General features: G+C 43.1%; 2 protein-coding genes and 1 long non-coding RNA gene across 3 annotated transcripts; 1 reads left to right on the plus strand and 2 right to left on the minus strand.

Moving 5' to 3' along the window:
* Positions 1-2,277: 2,277 nt before the first annotated feature.
* On the plus strand, positions 2,278-5,560 carry LOC105908076 (putative gonadotropin-releasing hormone II receptor). The gene is made up of 3 exons (XM_031568682.2): positions 2,278-3,092; positions 3,526-3,730; positions 4,291-5,560. The coding sequence occupies exons 1-3, from the start codon at positions 2,586-2,588 to the stop codon at positions 4,749-4,751; spliced, it is 1,173 nt and encodes a 390-aa protein (XP_031424542.1). The 5' UTR covers positions 2,278-2,585; the 3' UTR covers positions 4,752-5,560.
* Positions 5,561-9,459: 3,899 nt separating this feature from the next.
* Positions 9,460-12,158, minus strand: LOC122132941. Its single transcript, XR_006152445.1, has 4 exons — positions 12,109-12,158; positions 11,588-11,744; positions 11,037-11,211; positions 9,460-10,269 (listed from the first exon to the last, which is right to left on the minus strand). It is a non-coding gene; the product is annotated as an uncharacterized LOC122132941 (long non-coding RNA).
* A 687-nt stretch (positions 12,159-12,845) lies between these two features.
* Positions 12,846-22,182, minus strand: wdr93 (WD repeat domain 93). Its single transcript, XM_031568684.2, has 11 exons — positions 22,179-22,182; positions 21,823-22,068; positions 18,274-18,341; positions 17,840-17,918; positions 17,534-17,616; positions 17,281-17,344; positions 16,789-16,978; positions 16,583-16,644; positions 16,386-16,490; positions 15,816-15,953; positions 12,846-13,048 (listed from the first exon to the last, which is right to left on the minus strand). The coding sequence occupies exons 1-11, from the start codon at positions 22,180-22,182 to the stop codon at positions 12,846-12,848; spliced, it is 1,242 nt and encodes a 413-aa protein (XP_031424544.2).
* Between the last annotated feature and the right edge of the window lie 1,952 nt (positions 22,183-24,134).

Raw genomic sequence — 24,134 nt, forward strand, 5'->3', positions numbered from 1 at the left:
CAATTACTGTAATTAGGCCACTCCACCCCTGATTAAACCAGTTAGCAATGACTGGCAACGGTGGCACTTGATGCATGGGGCGGTTGACGTCAATGATTTGACAACGCGTGTGTTTGTGTGTGTTCTATCTGAAAATGTGGCTATTCTTTTAGTGCATACACACAGTACAAATATTATCTGATGTCATGGTTGAGCGTTATCTGTAGTATGTTGCTAGTGTGTGTGGCTTGGTGAGTGGCCATGGTTCTGACATTCCAAGAGAATGCGTACTAAACGTCAATGTATACCCCCTATGGAAAAGGTATAGAGAGCGCCAAAAACCTACTAGTGAATGAGGTAGAATGCCGAGCTACACCAGTGTGTGATGGTAAATCTCCTAGAGGCAATGTGACTGACAGCTGTAAATCATCCCCATGGGCTCCTCCCAAACTCTCTTTTTAAAACATCATATAATGAAAACAACTTATTTGCTAAAAATGCTAGGTTCATGGATACTATTTCCATCATGGCATGCAAAAATGACACTATAACAGCATGATAGTGATCTAATATAGATGCATGCTTCTGTACAAGCTTGATAGTGCAAGTCTAGTCTCTTGATAATATATATTGATATTTTTTACAGTAAAACAGCCATTTGGGTTTTTTGTACTGGCTAGAGGCTTGGATGCTTGCTTGGGTCAATACCAGTACATATCATCTTTGCCACTCACCCAAATCAGGGGCATGCAACTGGACACAAAGGCCATGCAGCATATCACAATATATCAAATGTACAATTATAATGACAGTATTTACAGCCATGGCATTTTAAAATGTAAAAAGCAGATTTCAAGGCTGAGGTAGTGACTCATTTTGTCTTGGGGTCCGAAAATATTTTTTTCATTTCTGTGGCCATCCAGAGGCTGTTAACAATATCAGGGCAAGGAACATCGAACACCAGCATAGTCAGTGCATTATACTACTGTTTGGCAAGTATACACAAGCGCTGTACTAGCTATTGCACAAATTCACCGTTTCAAAATGGACGTAAAATTGACCCTTTGTTCTCTTTAAGGAATGCAATATGAGGCTTGCACTTCCCACTTTGAGCAGGCATGTCTGTAAGTGCCTGTCTAGGACTGCACGGCTTCAGAGCTTGAATGGTGAGCTGGAGTGGTGAGTGTTTAGTGCTGTGCGCGCGTACGGGAGTGCAGGTGAATAATGTAGTCTTTGGGCGGTCTGATCTGGTCATGTCGGTTAAAGGTGCAGCAGCAGGAAGCAGAAGCAGGCTGGAACCCAGCATCCGCCCCCATTTTTTTTTTTTTTTTTAAATCTCTGCCATCAAATGACATCAGGTGCTGCCCTCCTCGACTATAGTTTTACCCATGTGCAAGGCTTGATGGGAGAAATGGTCACTGGGAGTTAGTATGAACTAGTCTGATTGGTTTGGGTATCTTGAATGAGGCAGAATGACCCGGGCCTGTTTACAAGTGTAAAGAATCGGATGGGGTGATTGGTTATGCAAAAAGCATGTTAATCTGAGGCTCAGTGGTGGTCAAAATGACCCTTCCTTCACGCATACACACTCACACTCACACACACACACACATGCACACACAAAACCCCGAAACTAATACTGTATTAGGACATGTTGTCACGGAGACACAGGGCAAGGTTGACCAGTGTGTCCCAGATCAGATTGTCCCTGACTTTTTTCTCTCTGGCCAATTGTGACCAATACATATATACACACACACACACACACACACACACACACACACACACACACACACACACACATACATATGTAAGGGCTCCATCTACGTATTCTCTCTGTACAAACAAATACACTCCTGCCTGTGCGTGTGCGCGGACACAGACACACACACACACACACACAGTGTTCACTCACTTGTACGTCATCACGATGGCATATACTGAACTGTTATAGACCCACTGTTGGGACACTAGCTTAGTTTCCAGAGAGGAGAAGCGGATACAAATTTGATTCCAATAACTCCGATGGACAGACAATTCGGGTATGCCCCTAGACATTATTCTGTTTTATGCAACTTCTTCATTTGATTGTCCAAGTGATAAATCTAATACGGTAAGTACATTTAGTGAGTTGATTTCCGTATGTATAACTGAACTTTAATTTGCATGTAGCTCGGTGAACGCTACATAATTCTTATTTACGCACGGCGTAATTCATTCACTGATTGATACAATCGTGTAGACATGTACATCCAGAAAAAGAGCAGAATTGACCACTTTTTACCATATAGCCTAACGGTTAATATCCGTATTATGTTATTTTGCATAGAAATAGGACCAATGTACAATTTATTTTTCAAAAACTAGACCAGAAAGGGTTAAAAGACTATGCAGACCAGCACATATTCCAATTTTGATTTCAAAGCTGACATCTGTCTCTTCTTTTCAGGTTGTATTATAGTCGTCTAAAGCCAGAATGGGGTTCCTTCTCCGCGGGCAAATCTGGCATATTTTCACACGTTTTTTTGCTTTAATATCCCCGTAAGACAAGACGAGCGCAGGACACGAGACAAAAATATGCACAATAGTCTTCGCTCTTGACCATTATGTTGAACCAGATGTATGACTCGGAATGGAACATGAGCTGCGGTTTCCCCGCGCACACCTGTAACCAGAGCCTGGGCACACAGCTCAACCTGCCCACTTTCGGCATCGCAGCGAAGGTTCGTGTCACCATCACCTTCATCCTGTGCGCCGTCTCTGGAATCTGCAACCTCGCAGTCCTCTGCAGCGCCTACGGCAGCCGTCGGAAGTCGCACGTGCGTCTGCTAATGTTGAACCTGAGCGTGGCAGACTTGCTGGTGACGTTTATCGTGATGCCGCTGGATGCTGCGTGGAACATGACGGTGCAGTGGCTGGCGGGAGACTTAGTGTGTCGGCTGATGATGTTACTGAAGCTGATGGCCATGTACTCGTGCGCGTTTGTCACAGTGGTGATAAGTCTGGATAGACAGTCTGCCATCTTGAACCCATTGGCCATCAACAAAGCCAGGAGGAACAAAATCCAGCTGACAGTGGCGTGGACACTAAGTTTCATTCTGTCACTTCCTCAGGTGAGAAAGGGCGGAACATATCATGCTTCACTCTCTGATGCATATGTACACATACGTTTGATTTGGTTGTGACTACTTACTCTACTTGTATGCTTTTCTAGGAATGATACTTTAAATATACTGCACATAAAACACTTTTTACTAAAGCCATAAACTTCTCTGGAATTATGAACCCCTTTGGCAAATGGGACATCAAGCCCAGACTGACATAAATGCTCACCGATTTTCCAGGACACCCAGACCCCTTCTTATTCACACATTCAGTTGCGCATCATTTAAATGTCAGTCAGACCCCTTTTTCTACACACATTCAGACACACATAATTAAAATGTCAGCCTGATCCCCCGTCAAGGTCGACTGACTAACCCCACGACCTCCTCACCAGCCCAACCACTATTCTCTCCCCTCTCTCTTCCTCTCTTCCTCTCCTAGGCGTTTCTCTTCCATCAGGTGACCATCACATCCCCAGAGCACTTCACGCAGTGCACGACGCATGGCAGCTTCAGGCAGCGCTGGCAAGAGACGCTCTACAACATGTTCACGTTCTGCTGCCTCTTCCTGCTTCCACTGCTCATCATGGTCAGCTGCTATACACGCATCCTGTTGGAGATCTCCCGTGGTATGCTGGGAGACAGCTGTGAGTGCCACACTCCAGACCACACAATGAATCTGTGACTGGAATTACTTACTTTGTAGTGAATACAATTTACAAAGTTACAGAGTTGACAAAGCAGTATTACAAAATGGCTGTTCTATAAACAGTACAGAACACTAAAGGGAGCGATCCAACCACAACCTAACATACTACAATCTGAAAGTAGTTGCACATACTGACACTGATCATTGACCCAGTTAAGGGCCTCTTGGCATGGTTCTTTGAAAAGTGATCAATTTATACTGCTTTTAGAGGAGGCCTTTAAAGGGTAGAGGCACACTTGCTTGGTTAGCAGGAGTCTCCAGCCACATTGTTGATAGAACTATTATCAGATCATGGTCAATGCAAGGAGGAGAGAAAGGATTGCTGAAGTGAGGGATGTTTGCAGAATGCTGACGTACATACACCTTGTCTATGTTATGTCGAGATGAGTCAGTGTTTGTGAGATTCACTATTGTCAGACAGGAAATGGCATTGTGTTTGTGAGATTCACTTTTATCAGACAGGAAATGGCATTGTGTTTGTGTCCCCTCTCCCCCCAGCGCCAGCCAATGAGATCCGCCTACGTCGCTCTAACAACAACATCATCCCCAAAGCCCGAATGCGCACGCTGAAGATGAGCATCGTCATCGTCAGTTCCTTCATTGTGTGCTGGACGCCCTACTACCTGCTGGGCCTGTGGTACTGGTTCAGCCCGGAAGGCTTGAAGGAGGCCGTGTCGGACTCATTCACCCACCTCCTCTTCCTGTTCGGTCTGTTCAACGCCTGCCTGGACCCGCTCATCTACGGTCTCTTCTCGCTGCCGCTGCGCAGACGCAGGCCCGCCGTCACCATAGAGATGGAGAGCAACACTCACATCACAACTCTCAGCTGCAGGCGGCTGCCAGGTACGGGAGCCTTCGAGGGACAAACAGAGCGAGACGAGAGCCAAACGCAGGAGCAGAGGGAGGATGGAGAGAGCGTTGACCAGAGACTGCTGTACAACTCTGATGAAATGTTGTGAGACATTTAGCGTGTTGGCTGATTGCATGCAGAAATGAGCATGCACACACTCACACACACACACTTTCACCCAGATGTATAAACACACCTGCAACACTCAACTACACCTGCATCAATCACTACACTCGAACATCATACTCTAGAAAATTGTACACGACACCTATATTTCAGTACCCAGTAAGGCCAGGAAAATGAGGGCTTGTGTGGCCATTCAGCAGTAGTCATATACCCATCATGGCTGCTCAGCTGTACAGCAATAATGAAATGGACATGTGTGAGGGCACGTTTGGGTGTTGTTTCCCTCTCAGGCCAGTGACTGGCTTTGTCATGGATATAGGGGTCTCAGTAAGATCCTCCCACACAAAAATCAATGCAGACAGTTTAAAATTATTTACCGACTAGGTTAAGATGTGTTTGTGTGTGAGTATTTGAAATCATGTTCAATGCACCTAAAACTATGTGCTCTGGGCGTAAGAAAAAACATTGACATATTTCAGTGTTTCTCGAACCACGCGACCCCTGTCTCGCATCATCAGTCTGTTGTGTGAATTTATGCTCCTATAAATGTCAACACCGTCACAGACACCACCTCCCACCTAGAAGACATCAGAAGCATGTCTGCTTTCTGCTCTGTACAGGCAGGGGTATGTGTAAAGCGGTACAGATTCTTTCCTTAGACATTTCTAACTTTCTGTCTTTGTGGGTTTATCTTTCTTCTGGTGTCAGCTTCTAGTTCCTCTATTCTTCATATTTCTCTCTCTTGTCTTGTGGTGTTATCGACACTGTAATAAATACACAGTTTCTTCAGCCTGAGGGTGTGTTGCTGTGTGTGTGGGAAGGGGTTGCGACATCATTAATCTCCCTAATATCCATATATCTAATCACTTACTTTCTCTTTCTGTGTGTGTGTGTGTGTGTGTGTTTTCAGTGTGGGGGCGGGATGGGCTGACTTTCTTGAATACTATGGCAAATGTGTTAGAATGACTCACAAGGCCTCTAGGGGAATGAATGGACTGTAAATTTAAAAAGGCATTTTGTGAGAACAACTGACAGATGAAATCCCCGAAAACCATTTATTTTTGGGCCGTTACAAAATTGATAGCTTTCATTTTAATGTTATGTGTTTCAAATGTAAGTGACTGTATAACTTTCTGTCTTGTTATTCAAATGGTGCGAAATATATACAGTAAAATGCCAAGCCAAAGTAGGGAGTGTATATGAAAGAACTCTGCAAGAGCTAAAATAGTTCCAATGAGTGAAGCGCTGATATAATTCTGATAGCCTTTAAAACATGTGTCCCTGAGTGTGTGTGTTGCAAAATGATTGACCAGTAAGAAGTGAGACGAGAGATGAGTCACAGAGAGAGAATAACATCCAAGGCCACTGAGTGACAGAGTGAATGTGGAAATGACTGAATGAAAAAAAATGATATTATAACCTTTTAGCTAAGGGTCTCTCCCTTATATGTTAAGGGGATAGACACACAGAAAGAGAGAGTGAGCGAAAGGCCAACCATCTCCACTGAACAGTGTACAGTGTGTGTTTGCACCTGGGGGTCAGATTCCCCTGCAGCATAACTACTAGCAAATGGAGCAGGCAAGCTCAAGGTTACAGGTCACCCAGTACTGACAAAATGTATCCCTTCGTTGTGGTAGACATGTAGAATGAAGACATCTGAGAGACAATATCTGAGGGGCAGAACGGCTGCACATTACACGGTTAAACTCTCATTAGGAGTATCTGTACATCCAAAATATCTGGCTTCCAGCGCGGCCCTCTGATGTAGTCTTGTCTGTGGGCTAAGGCAGAGTCCAATGCAGATGTGGAGCCGGAGGTTTGTGCGAGCGGCACCGTGATGGAATTTCACAGCTCATGTGACACTTCTCTTTTGTTCTGGAATGTTCGGCGGCGTTCCGGCCCCTTGGCCACAGCAAAAGAGCAATGACCCATCATCCCACAATAAATCTTATTACAGTGGAAGCCGTAAAGAAAAAAATAACACCCACACAAAAGAGTCAAACATGGATTTTTTACCCATGGCCGCACATCATCCCCTGCCTCATACACACACACACACACATGGACACTCATACACTCAAATTATTGTGCGGCAAAAGAATACACACTTAACCAAGCATGAGTGTCGACACACATATTGTTATAACTCTGCAAACATGTTTCATGAGGCAATATCTACAGATCTGCAAATCCAAGACTACAAGTCCCATTGTGATGGTGCCAATTACCAGCTAAATGTAAGCTCTTGGATATTTTCCGCCTAGTATTTCCCTCAAATGAAAAGAAAAATGAAATGTCTGTATTTCATGTGAGCTACACAGATTATACTGCCCCTTAAGGTCGAGTTAGGTTCAAAAGGTCAACTACACGCTGCACTAGTTGTGTGACAGAGCTGTGCACAGAGAAACTCCAAGCAGCTGTCAAGAAAAAACCGGCATGGGTAGAGACTATCGGATGTGGGGGAGAGTGTGTTGTTGAACTAATGGGTGAAGATGTCGGGGTAAGTCCACATGAGCATAGCGTGGGTGGACTGTGGGTGGTCTGTTAGCCATTAGTAGAGAGGTTGCATCTAATTCCACACAAACACTTGAACATAAGAAGCTGGATGAGCAATTAATGGATCTATTCCTGTTTGTGTCCTGTGTTACACACTCAAACGTGCAATCCCTTAATGGATTCTCCGAGCACCAGGATGGTTGAAGTGGATTTCCACCTCCACATCCTCAGAACCCAGGGATCACAGCTTTACCTTGAAAGCTTCCTGCCGAAGAACACCCAATACCGGCCATGTGTGAGTATATGTGTAACCAGCCACTAACCCCCCCTGCCCCCTCTCCCAATCCCCCCAGAAGCACTACTTCAGATCATGGAGCAGGGAACAGAATATCCCCATGACAACTCACATTCATAATAAGGCTGGGATTTATCCAACCATTACATGTCCTCACTGATCTGGCCTAAGACAGCACGTTGTGCCCATAGAGGATCAAGGATAGGAGATTAGTAACCCTGGCTTTGATTGTTGATATATTACCAGACCTGTCAGGGACTACTGCAACAGCATTTACTGTAATTGTAATCCTACTCATTACCTATCACAGATCACATACATACTTTAACCATACTTTAGTTTAGAGCATAGAAATACAAGGAGCACAGAGACTTACGTAATAACTTATGCCATTGTTAACCACAATGCCCTCAATACATTGCCCCAATAAAATAGAGTCAGTCACTACAGCGTCACAGCTGGCATTATCCTTGTATGTCCAGAAACTGGCTTGGGCTCAGTCCAACCCAGCTGAACTTTCAAAGGGTAAACACAGAGATCAGTAAGTAAAATAGGGACACCCAGAAAGCAAAAACTAAGACTGGTCTGATGTATGGTATGTGTGTCATGTTCTGTAAGTCAAACGTGATGGAGCTCACTGACTAAAAAATGTGGTCCACCTGTGTATTCTCATCCTCTTTGAAATAGCGTTCACACCAATCAAAAACATGTTCCAGCAAGCTATTTTCTGTTATTTTCCTTCATTATGCACATGGGCGCACTTGGATCCTGTACACTATGTTCTGGATTAATTTTAGCCCATTTCTTAATGAGTCATTTCTTAAGGCAAGACCATTTTTTAATGTGTCTCTCAAGTCTGAGCTTCAGGCCTAAAATCTCTCATGAAGTTGTTGTTTACCCCCGAAAGGCCACTTGTTTTTATAATGCTAAAAATCCCAACCAATGGTTGGGGAGCTCAAACACCAACATGTTTTCTTTTTAAAACTTCAGTGTGGTGACACTTAAACTGATAGTGATGATGGCATTATAAAATGATGGCAGAATCATTATCTCAGTTCTAGATGTAATGCTATTGTAAAGAGCACAACACTGAACGCATGCAATTGTAAAGAACACAACCTCTCTCGACAGAAAAGATCTGCAACTGATTACATGTTTACTGCTGCACCAATGACCATATGTGTTATGCCATGAACGTCATGTTACACAGTGAATAAGATCGGTGCCCATGAGAATCAATTGCCGTTTTAGGCAGGGGTTAAAATGGAGCGGGGGCTGTCTAAGCTCAGCCCCGACACATAGGCTATTCATTGTCATCAGAGAACGCTCAACCTCACCACATTCATCTTCAACAATATATCTTTAAACTTATCGGTCTTAATAATTCAGATAATGACACATTTTCACTTCAACCACTATAACTAATTCTAGATTAATTGCATAAACTGTACACAAATGTATACAAATTGTATAAAATGTTGCAATTTGCAAACATAAGAAGTTTCCCTTCGTACTGTCAATAGGTTTCCCCAAAAGCCACTTTGCCGATCAACCCTTTTTTCTTGTCAGTCAGACAGCGCGGATGGCAGACATGGTGCACATGGCTCCACACTATACTTCCGTGAAGTGGGCATGCCATTTTGGCAATGAAAATGTTCTCCCTCTGCTACTCGGGGTCTGGCCTCTTGTCCCTCTGCTACTCGGGGTCTGGCCTCTTGTCCCTCTGCTACTCGGGGTCTAGCCTCTTGTCCCTCTGCTACTCGGGGTCTAGCCTCTTGTCCCTCTGCTACTCGGGGTCTGGCCTTACTCGGGGTCTAGCCTCTTGTCCCTCTGCTACTCGAGGTCTAGCCTCTTGTCCCTCTGCTACTCGGGGTCTGGCCTTACTCGGGGTCTAGCCTCTTGTCCCTCTGCTACTCGGGGTCCGGGCCGCGCTGCTTGAACGCTCTGTGACTCTCAGATAAGACTTATCCGTCTGAGAGCGCTTCGATAAACATCTCCAGCTCACGTGCGCCCGTCTCAGCTACACACTGTGCTTTCAGAGCCATTACAAAACATTACGGCCATCAGCCGCCAAGCTCTAAATGACAATTGTCAGTTCAGATAAAATGGTGTGCAGATTAGATTCACCTGGAACTGCAGCCACAAAGCTGATTAGCAAGAGGCAGAGCGGATGTGATTGTGGCAAGGGGAGTCAGACCGAGGCCTTTTCTCATCGCACTAAATGTATTCTGCAGTTTTTTGTTCATTAGCCATCAGACAAGGTACAAAGTCAGAGCCATGTACTCATGTCGTGCTGTGCATGATCAAGTGTCTGTGAAATTGACTTGGAATGAATTTTGTTGCAACATCACAAATATTCAACAGGGTCCTTTTCATCATTGGTACTTCTTTTCCGTGCACGTGTTTTGTGTTTGTGAGCGTGTGTGTGTGTGTGTGTGTGTGTGTGAGCGTGTGTATGAGCGCGTGTGTGTGTGCATAAAAATTCATGTGAGTCTTTTAAGTCTTCACTGGACAGCATGGCAATGACCTAGACTCCACGTCCATCTCACAGGGTGAGTGTGTATGTGTTTGCGGTAATCTCACTGGATCTATGCGTTTGAACAATGTCACCTGGGGGATTGTGTGTTCTGTTAGTCTTTAACTCTCTGGGTTGGCTGCACCACCTCAGCAATGTGTCCTTTGCCTCACACTGTCCTCAGAGGATGGCAGCCTATAGAAAGAGAGAGAGAGAGAGAGAGAGAGAGAGAGAGAGAGAGAGAGAGAGAGAGAGAGAGAGAGAAAGAGAGATAAAACACGTACCTTAGCAAACAATACCAAAGAAACACAATAATGAATGCATATAATTTGACAGGATGACTTCTAGGTTCACATACAACGTCATCTGAAACCAAAATCTTTTCAATCTCTCTCAATTACAATCTCCACACAGACTTTCACCCACACGTACAAACACTCCGCGTAAATGTGATGTATACAATGTCAATCAACAGATCATGAAAGTGTATACATGACTGCCCAGGCACTTTTCACTGCATGGCCAAAATGTGAACTTGGTGTCAAGGGACAGCAATTGTTGTGCTCTAATTAGTTTACAAAAGAGAGGTAGGACATGTACATGATGTAGCAGTGATATGGTCAACGGTACGGTGCTGAGGTCCACACACACACACTCACACACACACACACACACACACACACACACACACACACACACACAGGAACACTGAAATACGTCAGCTTCAATGAAAGTGCCAAACTACAATCGCCCCTCTACACACAAACACACACTCAGGACCCTCTACACACAAATACACACTCAAGCCTACACACAAACACAAACACACATTCAGGCATATTGCTGACTACAATCGCCCCTTTACACACAAACACACACACACACACACTCAGGCATATTGCTGACTACAATCGCCCCTCTGCACACACAAACACAAACACACACTCAGGCGTATTGCTGACCTTGCCTGGATGTCCCGATCACAGTTCCTCTCCAAACTGGAGCATGGGGTCTTTGCTTGTGTCTCTTCATTTCTGTCTGTTAATGTTTCCTTCACAGAAGTCTCTGGCAATTCGAAGATAAACACAGAACTGTCCTTCTCCCTTCCCGGGAGAAGATAAGACGTCTTTTTATCTCCTGCGGCATGCAAATACACATGCACAGATGTTTTGATATGCACAAATAGGTACATCAGCCTACTCGATGATTAGACTGTTGTGATCTGTGTGAATCTATAAGTTTACTCTATATGTTTTACACCAATTAGATGTGTGTGTGTGTGTGTGTGTGTGTGTGTGTGTGTGTGAGTGTGTGTATGAGACAGAGAGAGAGTGTGTATGTGTGAGAGAGAGAGAGAGAGAGTGAGTGAGTGAGTGAGTGTGTATGTGTGTGTGTGTGTGTGTGTGTGTGTGTGTGTGTGTGTGTGTGTGTGTGTGTGTGTGTGTGTTTGAGCATTAGATAACTGCACACAACTGAATTCTTGTGAGATGTGCTGGCAGTGGCAGGGCTGTACCTCGTATGCAGAGCTTGTGTAGAACTGAGATGAAGACAAAAACGGGATCCCAGGGTGAAGCCAGCGTGTGTGTGTGTGGCAGCACGAGGGAACACACAGCTTCTCGACGCAGCACATCCAGAAGGACCACAGAGCCGCTCTTCTGCATGAGTAGAACCTGCACACAGGGGTGGGACAAAGCTTACAGTCCAGTCCTGTTATTCTGAACTGACCAAAATCATGCGAGACAAGATGACTTAGCAGCTGGGATTTTCAGCTGAGAGTGTCTTTACAAAGATATGTGCATGACAGGATGTTGTTGGCCATGCTGATTCTGGTCAGCCAATTCAGACCAGTTGTACAGTAAGTGTTTGAGTTGTTTGAAAAAATAATCAACGGGGATGTTCTTCCTTGTCTGTTCACAATTAGGCAATAACATTATCATCATTAATCTACAAAAATTCCCAGGTGGGATGACAATCCCTCTCAATTTGAGCCCTGACAAACAACCTAGGATTAGAGGTCTCAGAGGTTTGGCTGACCTGGCTGCGTTGGAAGGAGGCAGGCTCAATTACGGTGATGAGACCGTCAGAATCGCTGGGCCTGTAAACACATGAACACAAATAAGGATTGGAATAAAAATATGGAATATGGAACCTATATTTCTATGTCTGGGGCTAACCTTACGCCTGGCCTACAGATAACCCTGTGCTAAATTAACCCCATTTCACAGTATTTATTTCAATTACATTTCTATTTCAGTTTTTATTAATCCAAAACTTGCAGCAAATGCAGGACCTTAGATTCACATTTGAAATTCAGGGAAATCCAGGGTTAACATCTTCAAAATGGGACTCTTATTTGACCACGGACATTAAACATGTTTGAATTGTCACTAGATATCACAGTCTGAGAAGCCTACTCTGGATCAGGGTTGATGTGCCCATGGAAGAAGGCAGGGACACCCCTGACTGCATGTTGCAAGTGTAGAAAGGTCTTTTATTACAGGGCTATCTTTGTCTCTATTAGCCCAGGGCTAAGCAAAGTGTGAAAAGCACTGAAGACTAAAGCTTTAGAGCTGCAAAAAGTAGGTTGGTATGTGTGTGTGTGTATGTGTATGTGTACCCATACATGTGTGTGTGTGTGTGTGTGTGTGTGTGTATGTGTGTGCGTGTGTGTGTGTGTGTGTGTGTGTGTGTGTGTGTGTGTGTGTGTGTGTGTGTGTGTGTGGGTGTGTGTGTGTCTGTGTGTGTGTGTGAGTGCACATATGTTTAATTGCTCACTTTTTAACCAGTCTTTCAGTGTGTGTGACTGCCTCTTGCTCCACCGTAATGAGGTGAGACTCTCCAGACTCAGAGCTCACCAGTAGGTGGGCTCTGGGCAAGAGAGGATCCTGGGGTGCCATTGGAGGACTGAGCACCATAAAGCACATGGTTCTCAGCGCACCGTCTACTGGGAGGGGGACAGTAGCACAAAGCAGCCCTGCACAAAAAGATGGAAGATTTTACACATACACACACAAACACAAACACATATTAACTGAACTTAACAGACTGCAATGAAGATAGTATTGATCGGACTCATCTCAGGAGATGATGAATCAGCAATCTGTCACCGCACACCACAAAAACTAAATAACTAATTCTGGACTTCAGCAGGTGAAGTCTAAACCTGGCCCCACTCCATATCAACAGGGACTGTGTGGAGAAGGTCCACACCTTTAAATTCCTGGGAGTCCACATATCTGACGACCTCTCCAGGTCTGCCAACACCTCAGCAGTCGTCAAAAAGGCTCAGGTAAAACTACCTGGAGTGTAACCTGCTGGTGACCTTTTACCGCTCCACCATCAAAAGCATACTGGCGTACTGCATTTGGGAGTGGTACTCTGGTTGCACTGCAAGAAGAAACACTTCAAAGTGTAATCAACACGGCCAAAAAAAATCACTGGCTGCTCACTGCCCTTCCTGGAAAACAATGCCCGCTCCCGCTACCTTGGCAGGGCCAAAAACATCATCAAGGACACATCACACCCAGGCCGCCACCTGTTTACTCTCCTGCCCTCTGGCAGACGGTACAGGTTCTCAAAGGCAAGGACCACATACTAAAAAAGGACAGTTTTTTCTCTACGGCTATCAGAACAATAAATTCAGACATGCACTAACATGTGAAATTTCAATGTGCAGTCAGTCACTTTATTACACTGCAAGTCACTTATGCCATCTCAGTCACCTTATTCATGTGTATAAAACTAAAATGTTATTGCAACATTACTCAGTGGAAGTACTTGTACTCCATAACACTGCACTTTGTTCTGCTCTTAATCTTTTTTAGTTTATTGTATTTAGAGTTGTTTTATGTTGTTCCTCATGGCATATACAGGATGCAAAGCTATACAATGACAATAAAGGCTTTCTATTCTATTCTATTCTATTCTATTCTATTCTATGTGTGTTTGTTTGTTTGTGATGGATGTGCATGCTCAGGTTTATATGAAATAAATGTGTAAGTCAGTCATTTGTTTGTGGTGTGGTTTGTCTGAATGAGTGTCTGTGTGCGTGCGCATGTGTGTTTTTGTGCAAGTGTGTATGTGTTTGACTCTGTATATATATATATGTGTGTGTGTGTGTGTGTATGTATGTATGTGTGTGAGTGTGTATATATATGTGTGTGAGTGTGTATATACAGTGGGGAAAATAAGTATTTGAACCCCTGCCGATTTCGCAAGTTTGGCCACTTGCAAAGAAATGTGTGATCTATAATTGTAATGGTAAGTGTATTTTAACAGTGAGAAATAGAATATCAACAAACAATGCCAGAAAACTGCTTTTTATAACATTTATGACTTTATTTGTATTTGATGCAGAAAATAAGTATTTGAACCCCCAAGCAAACAGCAAGAATTCTGGCTCCTAATGACCAGTTATGTGCCCAAGAAGCACACAGATTAGTCCTCATTAGGCCTAACAAGGTACACCTGATCTCAACTGGTGACGTGTATAAAAGAAACCTGTCCAAAGAATCATACTTCACACCTTCAACCTCACCACCATGGGCAAGACCAAAGAGTTGACCAAGGACGTCAGAGATAAGATTGTAGACCTGCACACGGCTGGAATGGGTTACAAAACCATCAGCAAGCAGCTTGGTGAGAAGCAGACAACTATTGGTGCGATTATTCGTAAATGGAAGCAACACCAAACAACTGTCAATCGCTCTAGGTCTGGGGCTCCATGCAAGATATCCCCTCGTGCGGTATCGGTGATCATCCGAAAGGTGCAGAATAACCCCAGAACTACACAGGGGGAGCTTGTGAATGATCTCAAGGCAGCTGGGACCACAGTCACCAAGAAAACCATTGGCAACATACTACGCCGTAATGGTTTGAAGTACTGCAGCACTCGCAAGGTCCCCCTGCTCAAGGAATCACATGTACAGGGCCGTCTGAAGTTTGCCAATGAACACTTGAATGATTCTAAGGAGGATTGGGAGACAGGATGTGGTCAGATGAGACCAAAATCAAGCTCTTTGGCATCAACTCGACTTGCCGCGTTTGGAGGGGGAAGAATGCTGAATATGACACTATCCCCACCATCAAGCATGAAGGTGGAAACATTATGCTTTGGGGCTGTTTCTCTGCCAAGGGTACAGGACGATTCCACTGCATCGAGGGGACTATGGATGGGGCCATGTAACGTGGAATATTGGGCTTGAACCTCATTCCCTCCCATTGAAAACGCAACCTTAAGGATTTGGAGAGGATCTGCAAAGAGGAGACGACCAAAATCCCTCCTGAGATGTGTGTAAACCTGGTGACCAACTACAAGAAAAGTCTGACGTCTGTGCTTGCCAACAAGGGTTATTCCACCAAGTACTAACTCATGTTTTGCTAGGGGTTCAAATACTTATTTTCTGCATCAAATGCAAATTAAGTCATAAATGTTATAAAATGCAGTTTTCTGGATTTTTTTGTTGATATTCTGTTTCTCACTGTTAAAATACACCTACTATTACAATTATAGATCACACATTTCTTTGCAAGTGGCCAAACTTGCGAAATCGGCAGGGGTTCAAATACTTATTTTCCCCACTGTATGTGTGTGTGTGTGTGTGCGTGTGTGTTTGTGTGCTGTGTGGGTGAGTGAGTGTGTGTGTGTGTGTGTTTGTGTTTGTGTGAGTGTGTATATATATGTATGTGTGTGTGTGTGTGTGTGTTTGTGTGAGTGTGTGAGTCTGTCCTACCAGTCCTACCTGTATGTCTGTCCCAGACAGTGATGAAGCCTGAGGTGAGCCCCACTGCCAGGTAGCGGGAGTTGTGACTGACGGCTGAACACACGATGACATCAGCGCTGGACCAGACCATATCTGCCTGGGCTTCTGCTTCTGCGTCTGCACACAGCACCACAGGCTCTTCACCTCTGCTTTTATATGCCACAGATTCATATTAATCTCTGCGTCAACTCTCACACAGTCAGTTTAATCTGCACTAAACCTTTACAGTGTCAGGTTTGTACGCAGTACACCTTTGCCTCAACAGCCTCTGAATAATATGTACTGTATCTCAGAGCAGGGAAAGGACTATGAGAGAAGGCAGCACATGCAGGGGATACACTTGATTCAGTGCTTGAACTTGGATCTTTGCTTTACAGGGCCCTCTGCTGCCCAAAACACGTTACTACATCAGGGCAACCAGAAGCGATCCATGGTAATATAAGGGGCCATGAATAGAGGCTTTCAAAGCCCGACCATTAAAACATTAAATTGGAAACGTACACACCAACAACAAAACACAGACACACACACAACCACATACACACATACGTTTTACCAGACTGGATTTGTCTTTATCTTTGCTTGTCGTGAAGAGTGGGTACTGAAGGAGGTTGTGTCCTCCACTCCACCATACACACACAGCCACAGGCACACCTGTGACACATGAGGCAGCAGGTGACTTTAGACCTGAAGTGACTGTTTAAGAATCAATCAATCAAGCAATCAATCAATCAATAGACACTCACCCTCTGGGGGCTTCCACTCATCTACCTGGGGGACTTCAAACAGGAAGTGAGATGTACAGAGCCTGGAAACGATGCACCAGAGATTAACTAATGGATGGGCATTGAATGGATAAATATGAAACATATGTAACTACATAGTAGCAGGTTTTGAATTGATTGATTTCTGACTTGAGTGAAGTGAAAGGTTCAAACCTCCATTGTATCACCTGTATGTGTCTCTGTACTGCTTGCCTTCCCTGGATTGATGTCCTGGTGCTTTCGGTACATGTTGTGGAACATAGCATCCTCCACCTCTCATTGGTGGCTGCAGATCAGGTGATCCTGTCCCCAGACAAGCTCTCTGCCCTCCTCTGACTTTGGTTTGTGGGATTTCAAATCCATTTGTTGGATTTGCAACTAAAGCAATCAGCACATCGAAAAAAGCACACAAAAATACAAAACACACACAAACACTGAAATAGTACACACTAACTTAGTAGCACTTCACAGAAAAAAAGATTAGATTTTAAATGCATCTGATGTACAGGTCTGGACTTTTGACAGTTTGATTTCTAACTTGTCAAATAGTTGAATTGTGAATAGTCGCAATGGGTTGTCTGGTTGTTTACTAAATTATATAATGATTTAAAAAAAAGACGTCAAATTATGTGCTGTCTAAAGCTATGTTTGGATGTAAATAATTACATTTGTAAAGTTACCTCGCTGAATCTTGGGCGCTGTGATCTTCATGAGCAGGGTAGGGCCAGGGAGTCCCGGGGGGCTCTGTGGGGGAACACACATCCACTGATGAGTCACAGCAAGATGCATGGCCACACTGCCAATCAGGTAATGGGTGGGCTACACCGCTGCGTTGTGCAAATACCTGCCCATCAGGTGATGGGTGGGCTACATCACTGGGTTGAGTGAATACCTGCCCATCAGGTGGGCTACATCACTGGGCTGTCTGAATACCTGACTATGAGTGTCTGACGTGTGATCTTTCAGCCATTGCTCTTTGGGGAGGCGGTATACTTCCATCCAAATACAGCTATTGCCTGGAAGAGTGAAAAACATCCATGTAAACTTGTCACACTGGCTACAACACTTTATTACTCACAATTCATACAGCAGTCAATCTTTTACCCTTAAAATAAATGAAATGAAATAAATATGCCTGTGGAATGTTCTTGATTAAAATGCTTTATGTATGCTACTTGTTATTGAGTCTCTCATGAAAATGCCTTTGTCCTTCTACACAGGATCCAGAAACAGACTCACAGCTCATGGTGGCAGCTCCATAGTCTCCTCCTCTGGAGACTTCAAATTTCAAACACACTTTTCTCTTGTTTATGTCATCCTAAAGTTCCAACAGGAAAAATATTAAATAAATAAAAAACAAATATCACATATTTTTTTCTATGCGTTGTCTGAGTTTTTCTTCTGTCTCTCTAATTTCCTCCTCCCTCCTCTACTTTATTTAATTGAATTCTCAAAGTCTTTACATTTTGGTTACAGCCCAGTGCCAGCATATAATTACCTTAATCAACAAACCATTAATCTGCTGATCTGCTAATCTGCTGATAAATGGCTCAATAGCAGAGAGTAAGTTAACAAATGCAGGTTAGCTAGTTGGAACATGTGGAGGAGGGCACTTAAAACCGACATTTAAAACTTAACACAAGTTGAACTGTGAACACAACTCAAACTCTTACGGTTTTGTTGATAACGTTGATTAAGTGGAGGCTGCACTGGGAGTGAAAGACAAACAGCCGAGACACCCCTAAAGAATGAGAAGAAAACAAAAGTGAGAACTATTACTGTGGACCGTCCCTGTGCAAATCTAGGCAACTGTATGTAGTCATAACAGTTAGGTTTAAAGAAATATATATGTATATATTGTATATATATATATATATATATAAAGACTCATAAATACCAAAAAAGAAGTAACAAAGACAAATAGAAACAAATTCTAGTATATAAATACAAATAAAGAAGATGAATAAATGATTACACCATTACCTTATGGCTTAAGGGGCTTTTATACTCGGTTTTAACGTAGAAACGTACGCACGTAAGATACATAAGCGCTGTTTTAAGCCCCTTGCGCAGTTACATAAGACGTAAGTGCGTCCGCCAAAATTTGTAACTATCCAACAAAATCCTCCTAGGGCTCACGTACCCCGCAAGACTGTGATTGGCTGCTAACCGCATCCTTTCAGGAGTCTCACATTTCCGGTTTTCATAGCATAGTATCGCCATTTTTAAAGGCCAAGGCAAGACTACAATATTTTTGAATCATGAATAACCTGCAGACCGTCTCACAAGCCTCTTCTTGATGATTATGAACATACACAACAGAAGAGGTCCGAAGATATGAGCATCTTTACAAACCCTCTTTAAACACTTATAAGGACCTCAAATGACCGCGAATTCATGGACAGAATACTATCCCATTCTCACAGGAGAAATTACCTGAACAGCAATCTGAGCATATTTGTCAAACGCGATAAAAGATACTGCTCTGAAATATTCCAATTCCATACTGAATATTCTGTTTAGATCAAAGGTTTGTTTTGACATACCGTGATATTTCAGATGATAGTTATGTGATAGGCTGTACCACTATGTTGACATTTAAAAACCGTTGACTGCGATTGTTTGGTGTTAAAAACCGTTGACTGCATTGTTTGGAGAGAACGCGCTAATTCACCGAACAAATACTTTCATATTCATTTTCCACCACTTGTTAGCCATGTCATCCATTCATATTGATGTGAATCAATCAATTGCACCCCTGAGGCAAGCGATAGAATGGAGCCTGGTCTGCTCATATACAAAAGTTAACATTAACGTGAAGTGGAGTTAATTTGCGGCCAACACCATTGTATTACAAGCACTGACATTCACTCATGATGAGAAGGTACACATGGCTATTATCTCGCCTTCTATATTTCATCTTTGAATAATGTAACTTATAAACACGGCGTTTTAAAGCGCTGTGGCCGTCATTAAAATATGTATCAATAAACGAACTTCTGCATCATGTGATCTGTCTTTTTTCGCCACTGGTACTGGTACTTTCATATTCATTTTTCGCCACTTGTTAGTCATGTCATCCATTCATATCGATGTGAATCAATCAATACTAATACAACTTTAACTGTGATGTGTTTGTGTTTCATTTCGCAACTTATTTACTGTATAATCCAAGATAGCAGGTGCCCGTTGGTAAATAGCCTATTTCACATTGTATTTGCTTAAAACACACAGATGTAGGCTACTGTCAAATCAGAAAGAAAATCAGCTGTCACTCGGCTATTACCTGACCAATAGCCTACCTTTCAAACTCGGTGATAGTCTTCACAATTAATTTGTCCTTCATTCTACCAAATATGATTAAACGGCTTATGTTATTGCACACGTGAGGCAAGCTGAGCCCAGTCTGCTCATACAAAAGCTATCATTAACGTGAAGTGGAGTTAACTTGCGGCCAACACATTGTATTACAAATACTGACAACATAGCTACTCTCATGATGATAAGGTAGGCCTACACCTGGCGATTCTCTCGCCTTTTATCTTTCACCTTTGAATAATGCAACTTATAAACACGTCGTTTTAAAGCGCTGTGCCCGTCCTTAAAAGATGTGTCAATAAACGAACTTCTGCATCATGTGATCTGTCTTTTTCGCCACTGGTACTGAATTGAATATAGATCACTTCGGCTCTGGAGCAGTAAACAAAAGTCTCCCCTGTAATCTCAGACTACGATTAGCAGGAAAGGTTAACAACAGGCTAATTAATAAAATACAATACTTAATAGACTAACAATCCAATATTTATTTGTTTGAGTGTTGTTTAGTGCAACGGGGTGTATGATCGTTATTGTCTATAAAGTAAGGCATTTTCAACAGAAAAATCTCCCGTTCATCGTGTCCATTCGCGTCATGGGGTAGGCAAAAAAACGTTACTCCACCTACTGTTCTGGCGTTGAATCGCTTTGCAACAAGCACAACCCTTGGGGAACCTTAAGGAACCATAAACCAAAACGAGTCCGCCGATGCAACTGCGCGGTCAGCCGCACCCGTAGTTACAGAGGTGTAAATCTACCTTTAGACCTTTTCTTATCCATGTGTGTTTTGTGCACAACTTTGGCACTCAAGCATCAATACATTACCCATCCCCCAACACTGACAACCAAGAGTCATGACTAATCAATACATTACCCATCCCCCAACACTGACAACCAAGAGTCATGACTAATCAATACATTACCCGTCCCCCAACACTGTCAACCAAGAGTCAAGAGGACTGTGATGTGAAGGACAGATAAATACACATGTCATTCCCACTGGCTGCCCAGACTATGCACTGTGTAGTTCTGTAATCCAGTTTAGACCACCCTGAGAAGATGTTAGAAAAGCTTATACAGCACGACATCGCCATCTACATTCCCTACTCCTAACTGCTGCTTTAAAACAACAATATAGTGAAAGTCCTTACAGGCAAGCCTCAACACTCGGCAGCCATCTTGGTAACGCCCATTATTTTGAATAAGATCAGGATCTGAATGGGGAGAGGTCTGTAAGTCCATACAAGTACATCAGACGAATCTGTGTTTAAATCTGACATAAACAGCATGAACATATTTTCCCCAAACACTCAAGGCTAGAAAGACTTTATTTGTCTTGTTACCTGTTCACTGCGCATGCACCACATTTGGCAACACAGCTACTGCTATGCTAATGGTGTAAACAAACATAACGTTCAGGTGAGGCCAAACGTCAGTTATGCCTTTTCCAACAATGTGATTGGCTCTTTATAATACAGGGCAGGACTTCCAGTTCCAAATCTGCCATGTTTAAAGTTATGGACTTCCCCATTCATTTTCCTGTCAATTAATTTGTCTTCCGATGTCTTCCAATAATCACCTTTAACCAGCCCTGTAATAGTTATGTCCGAGAACAGAGCGACTCAGACTCTGTAAAAAAAAAACACACTAACCAACACATAGTCCACATAAATGAAAGAAACAAGAAAGTTTAAGTTATGTTACCATTTCTTTCTAACAAAATAAGACACCCTAGGAGTCCATCTCTGTCATCAATAAGTGGTGTGCACCCAAAATAATTATCATGGAAGAATTTCTGCCAGTGTGGAAGTATCTTGAATGGATGACAGCTAGCACATGGAGGTCGTATAAAGCTAAGATAGTGTAAAACTGCCACTGTTTAGATCTTCATACCAAGCTGAACTCACCCATGTCATCCACGGTGCTGAGGAGATGGACTGAGCTTCCAAGGCAGGTGCTCTGAATGGAAGTGATTTCAACATCACTCTCCTTCCACAGCCCTTCACAAGTGTAAGAAGTAGTGTCAATGACGGAGAGGCCATGGGCATGACCCAGGAAGATGTATGTGCCATCTTCTGAATACGCCAGGCAGTTGGTACTTCCAGGCACCTTAGAAACATATGCAGTTGAGGAGTCTTGTACACTCAGAGACTCTGCAAGTGTTGCACACTCATTTGCACACACTTGCACACTCCCAAGATGAGGATTAACACTCTCTCACACCTACACAAATGTGTCGCCACGGACCTTTAACTGTGAGTACCCATGAGATAGAACCACCCTTGTATCCCTACTTACCTCAATCTCCTGTGTAGGTTGCTTCACAGGCAGCTTCTTTTGTGTTTTATGTTCCTCCCTCGCTGATATCTCCTCCCAGGTCCTATCCAGCAGAGCAGAGACCACCTCGAACCAGACACAACACATCATTTACAGGTTTGTGTTCATATTTCCAGGTTATTCATGACAATAACGCTAAAGAAATGTACTTAGAAGGCTGATCATTGTCAGAGTAGTTGGGTACCTTGTCAATCATGCGGAAAGGTTGTGGCAACCGGTCTGTCAGCTGGTCCGGATCGAAGAGGTAGTCTTCGTCCTCATCTTGATCTTCTGTTTTACTTCTGGTACACATCGGCATCTTCTATCAGCACTTTGAGCCTGTTCTAAACAAAATATACAGACAAATATGGGCAGTAGGCCTACACTAATATAGTAGGTAGTATAGAATGTGTTAGTAATATATATTTACTCTCTCTATTTGATTTTACTTGTGTTTTTCTGTTTACTGCACTAACTTCAAGGATAACAAAACACTAGCCTAAATATTTATAGACATAAGACATCATTTTCCTGGTGGTGATAGCTACCTAATCTAATTTAAGTTAAATGGTTGAATAGGCAGAATAGCTAACAGTAACAGTAATTCAAAGAAAAGTATAAACGCTCGTTTTTGTTGTAACGTATGTGCACAAACGGATAACGTTATACTTTCGATTCGTTTTGCTTGATATATCACTGTAAGTTAGGGCAAGCCAAACGCATGCTTGCTCATTACCTTCTATGATGTTAAAAGGCTGATAAAGGGGACTGTGGAAGAACTTGCGTGAGAAACGGTTTATCACAGGTTCATGATTCCTTGACCAAGAAATTTCTTCTGTGTGTGCTTCCTGGTATCGTTGTTATAGCAACGCAGGAGCGGAGAAGGAGGAGATATTTACAAACGACTACGTTGATTATGCCAGAGCTACCAACTCTCACGGTTTCGCCGTGTGACACACGCTTTTGCATGTTTTCACACGCACTCACGCCACACATCCAATATCTCACGGTCAGATTTTGGGCCGAGAGGCGTTCGTTCCTTTTCAAACTCCCCGACGGTAAATGGCGCTAAGGAGCGCATCTGTAACGCTATTCGCTGCAGACATCCTATTTACTCCAAAGTCTCGAAGTAATAGCGACAGCAGAAGAGTTACAAAGAGTTACAAAGAGAGACAACTGCGGGAGAAACTCGCGAAGAGAATCCATCGCTGAAGAAAATTTTCATCTCCAATCTGAGCAGAGACTAGGTATGTTAATGACATGTGGTTCAATTCAGTACTCACTCTCTTATAATAATAATACAACTTTATTTATATAGCACCTTTCATGCAAAAGAATGCAGCTCAAAGTGCTCTTAAACTTTAAATCTTGAAAGAAATTATTCGTTTGTGTTTGTTCGTGTGAACTTCATTTTGTGTGGTGAATGTAAACTCAGTTGTCATAACAAGCAGCAGGCACCTTGTTAACCTCGTGGTATACTGCATGCTCAAATCATCATAGCAGGGTTTATTTAGGCTGCTCACATAGCATTTATCTTTTTATTTACAGGCCAAAGAAAAGGACTCACTCTGAAGACTTTTCCAAACTGCACTTTGAACAGGTAAGATGTATTCCAAAGAATTTAACATAAAGACAGGAATAATGAGGTATGTTCACTCCTAAACTGCACCTGAGTTATTCTTATATGGCTTTTCCTCGAAGATGTGTATGAACTGCTGCTGGTTGATGACAATATACCTATAACTTAACAACCTGTAACTCTACGTTCATAAATAGGTTTCCCCATCTCCTCCCATACCATGGGCCAGAGGAGCATGACCACCTGGGTGAGGAGTTTCTGAATTATCAGACCATGCCAACTAGGGCTGAACGATTTGGTAAAATAATCTAATTGCGATTTTTT

Source organism: Clupea harengus, chromosome 6, assembly GCF_900700415.2.
Source record: "Clupea harengus chromosome 6, Ch_v2.0.2, whole genome shotgun sequence".
NCBI lineage: Eukaryota > Metazoa > Chordata > Actinopteri > Clupeiformes > Clupeidae > Clupea > Clupea harengus.

Excerpts from the sequence above, each read along its gene's own strand:
- LOC105908076 (XM_031568682.2), top strand. The coding sequence starts at position 2,586 with ATGTTGAACCAGATGTATGACTCGGAATGGAACATGAGCTGCGGTTTC. Across the intron at positions 3,093-3,525 it reads TCATTCTGTCACTTCCTCAG|GCGTTTCTCTTCCATCAGGT; the intron begins GTGAGAAAGGGC and ends TTCCTCTCCTAG. Across the intron at positions 3,731-4,290 it reads TGGTATGCTGGGAGACAGCT|CGCCAGCCAATGAGATCCGC; the intron begins GTGAGTGCCACA and ends CTCTCCCCCCAG.
- wdr93 (XM_031568684.2), bottom strand. Across the intron at positions 16,979-17,280 it reads AGCGCCCAAGATTCAGCGAG|TTGCAAATCCAACAAATGGA; the intron begins GTAACTTTACAA and ends TGATTGCTTTAG. Across the intron at positions 15,954-16,385 it reads CAAATCCAGTCTGGTAAAAC|ACGCAGAAGCAGAAGCCCAG; the intron begins GTATGTGTGTAT and ends TGCTGTGTGCAG.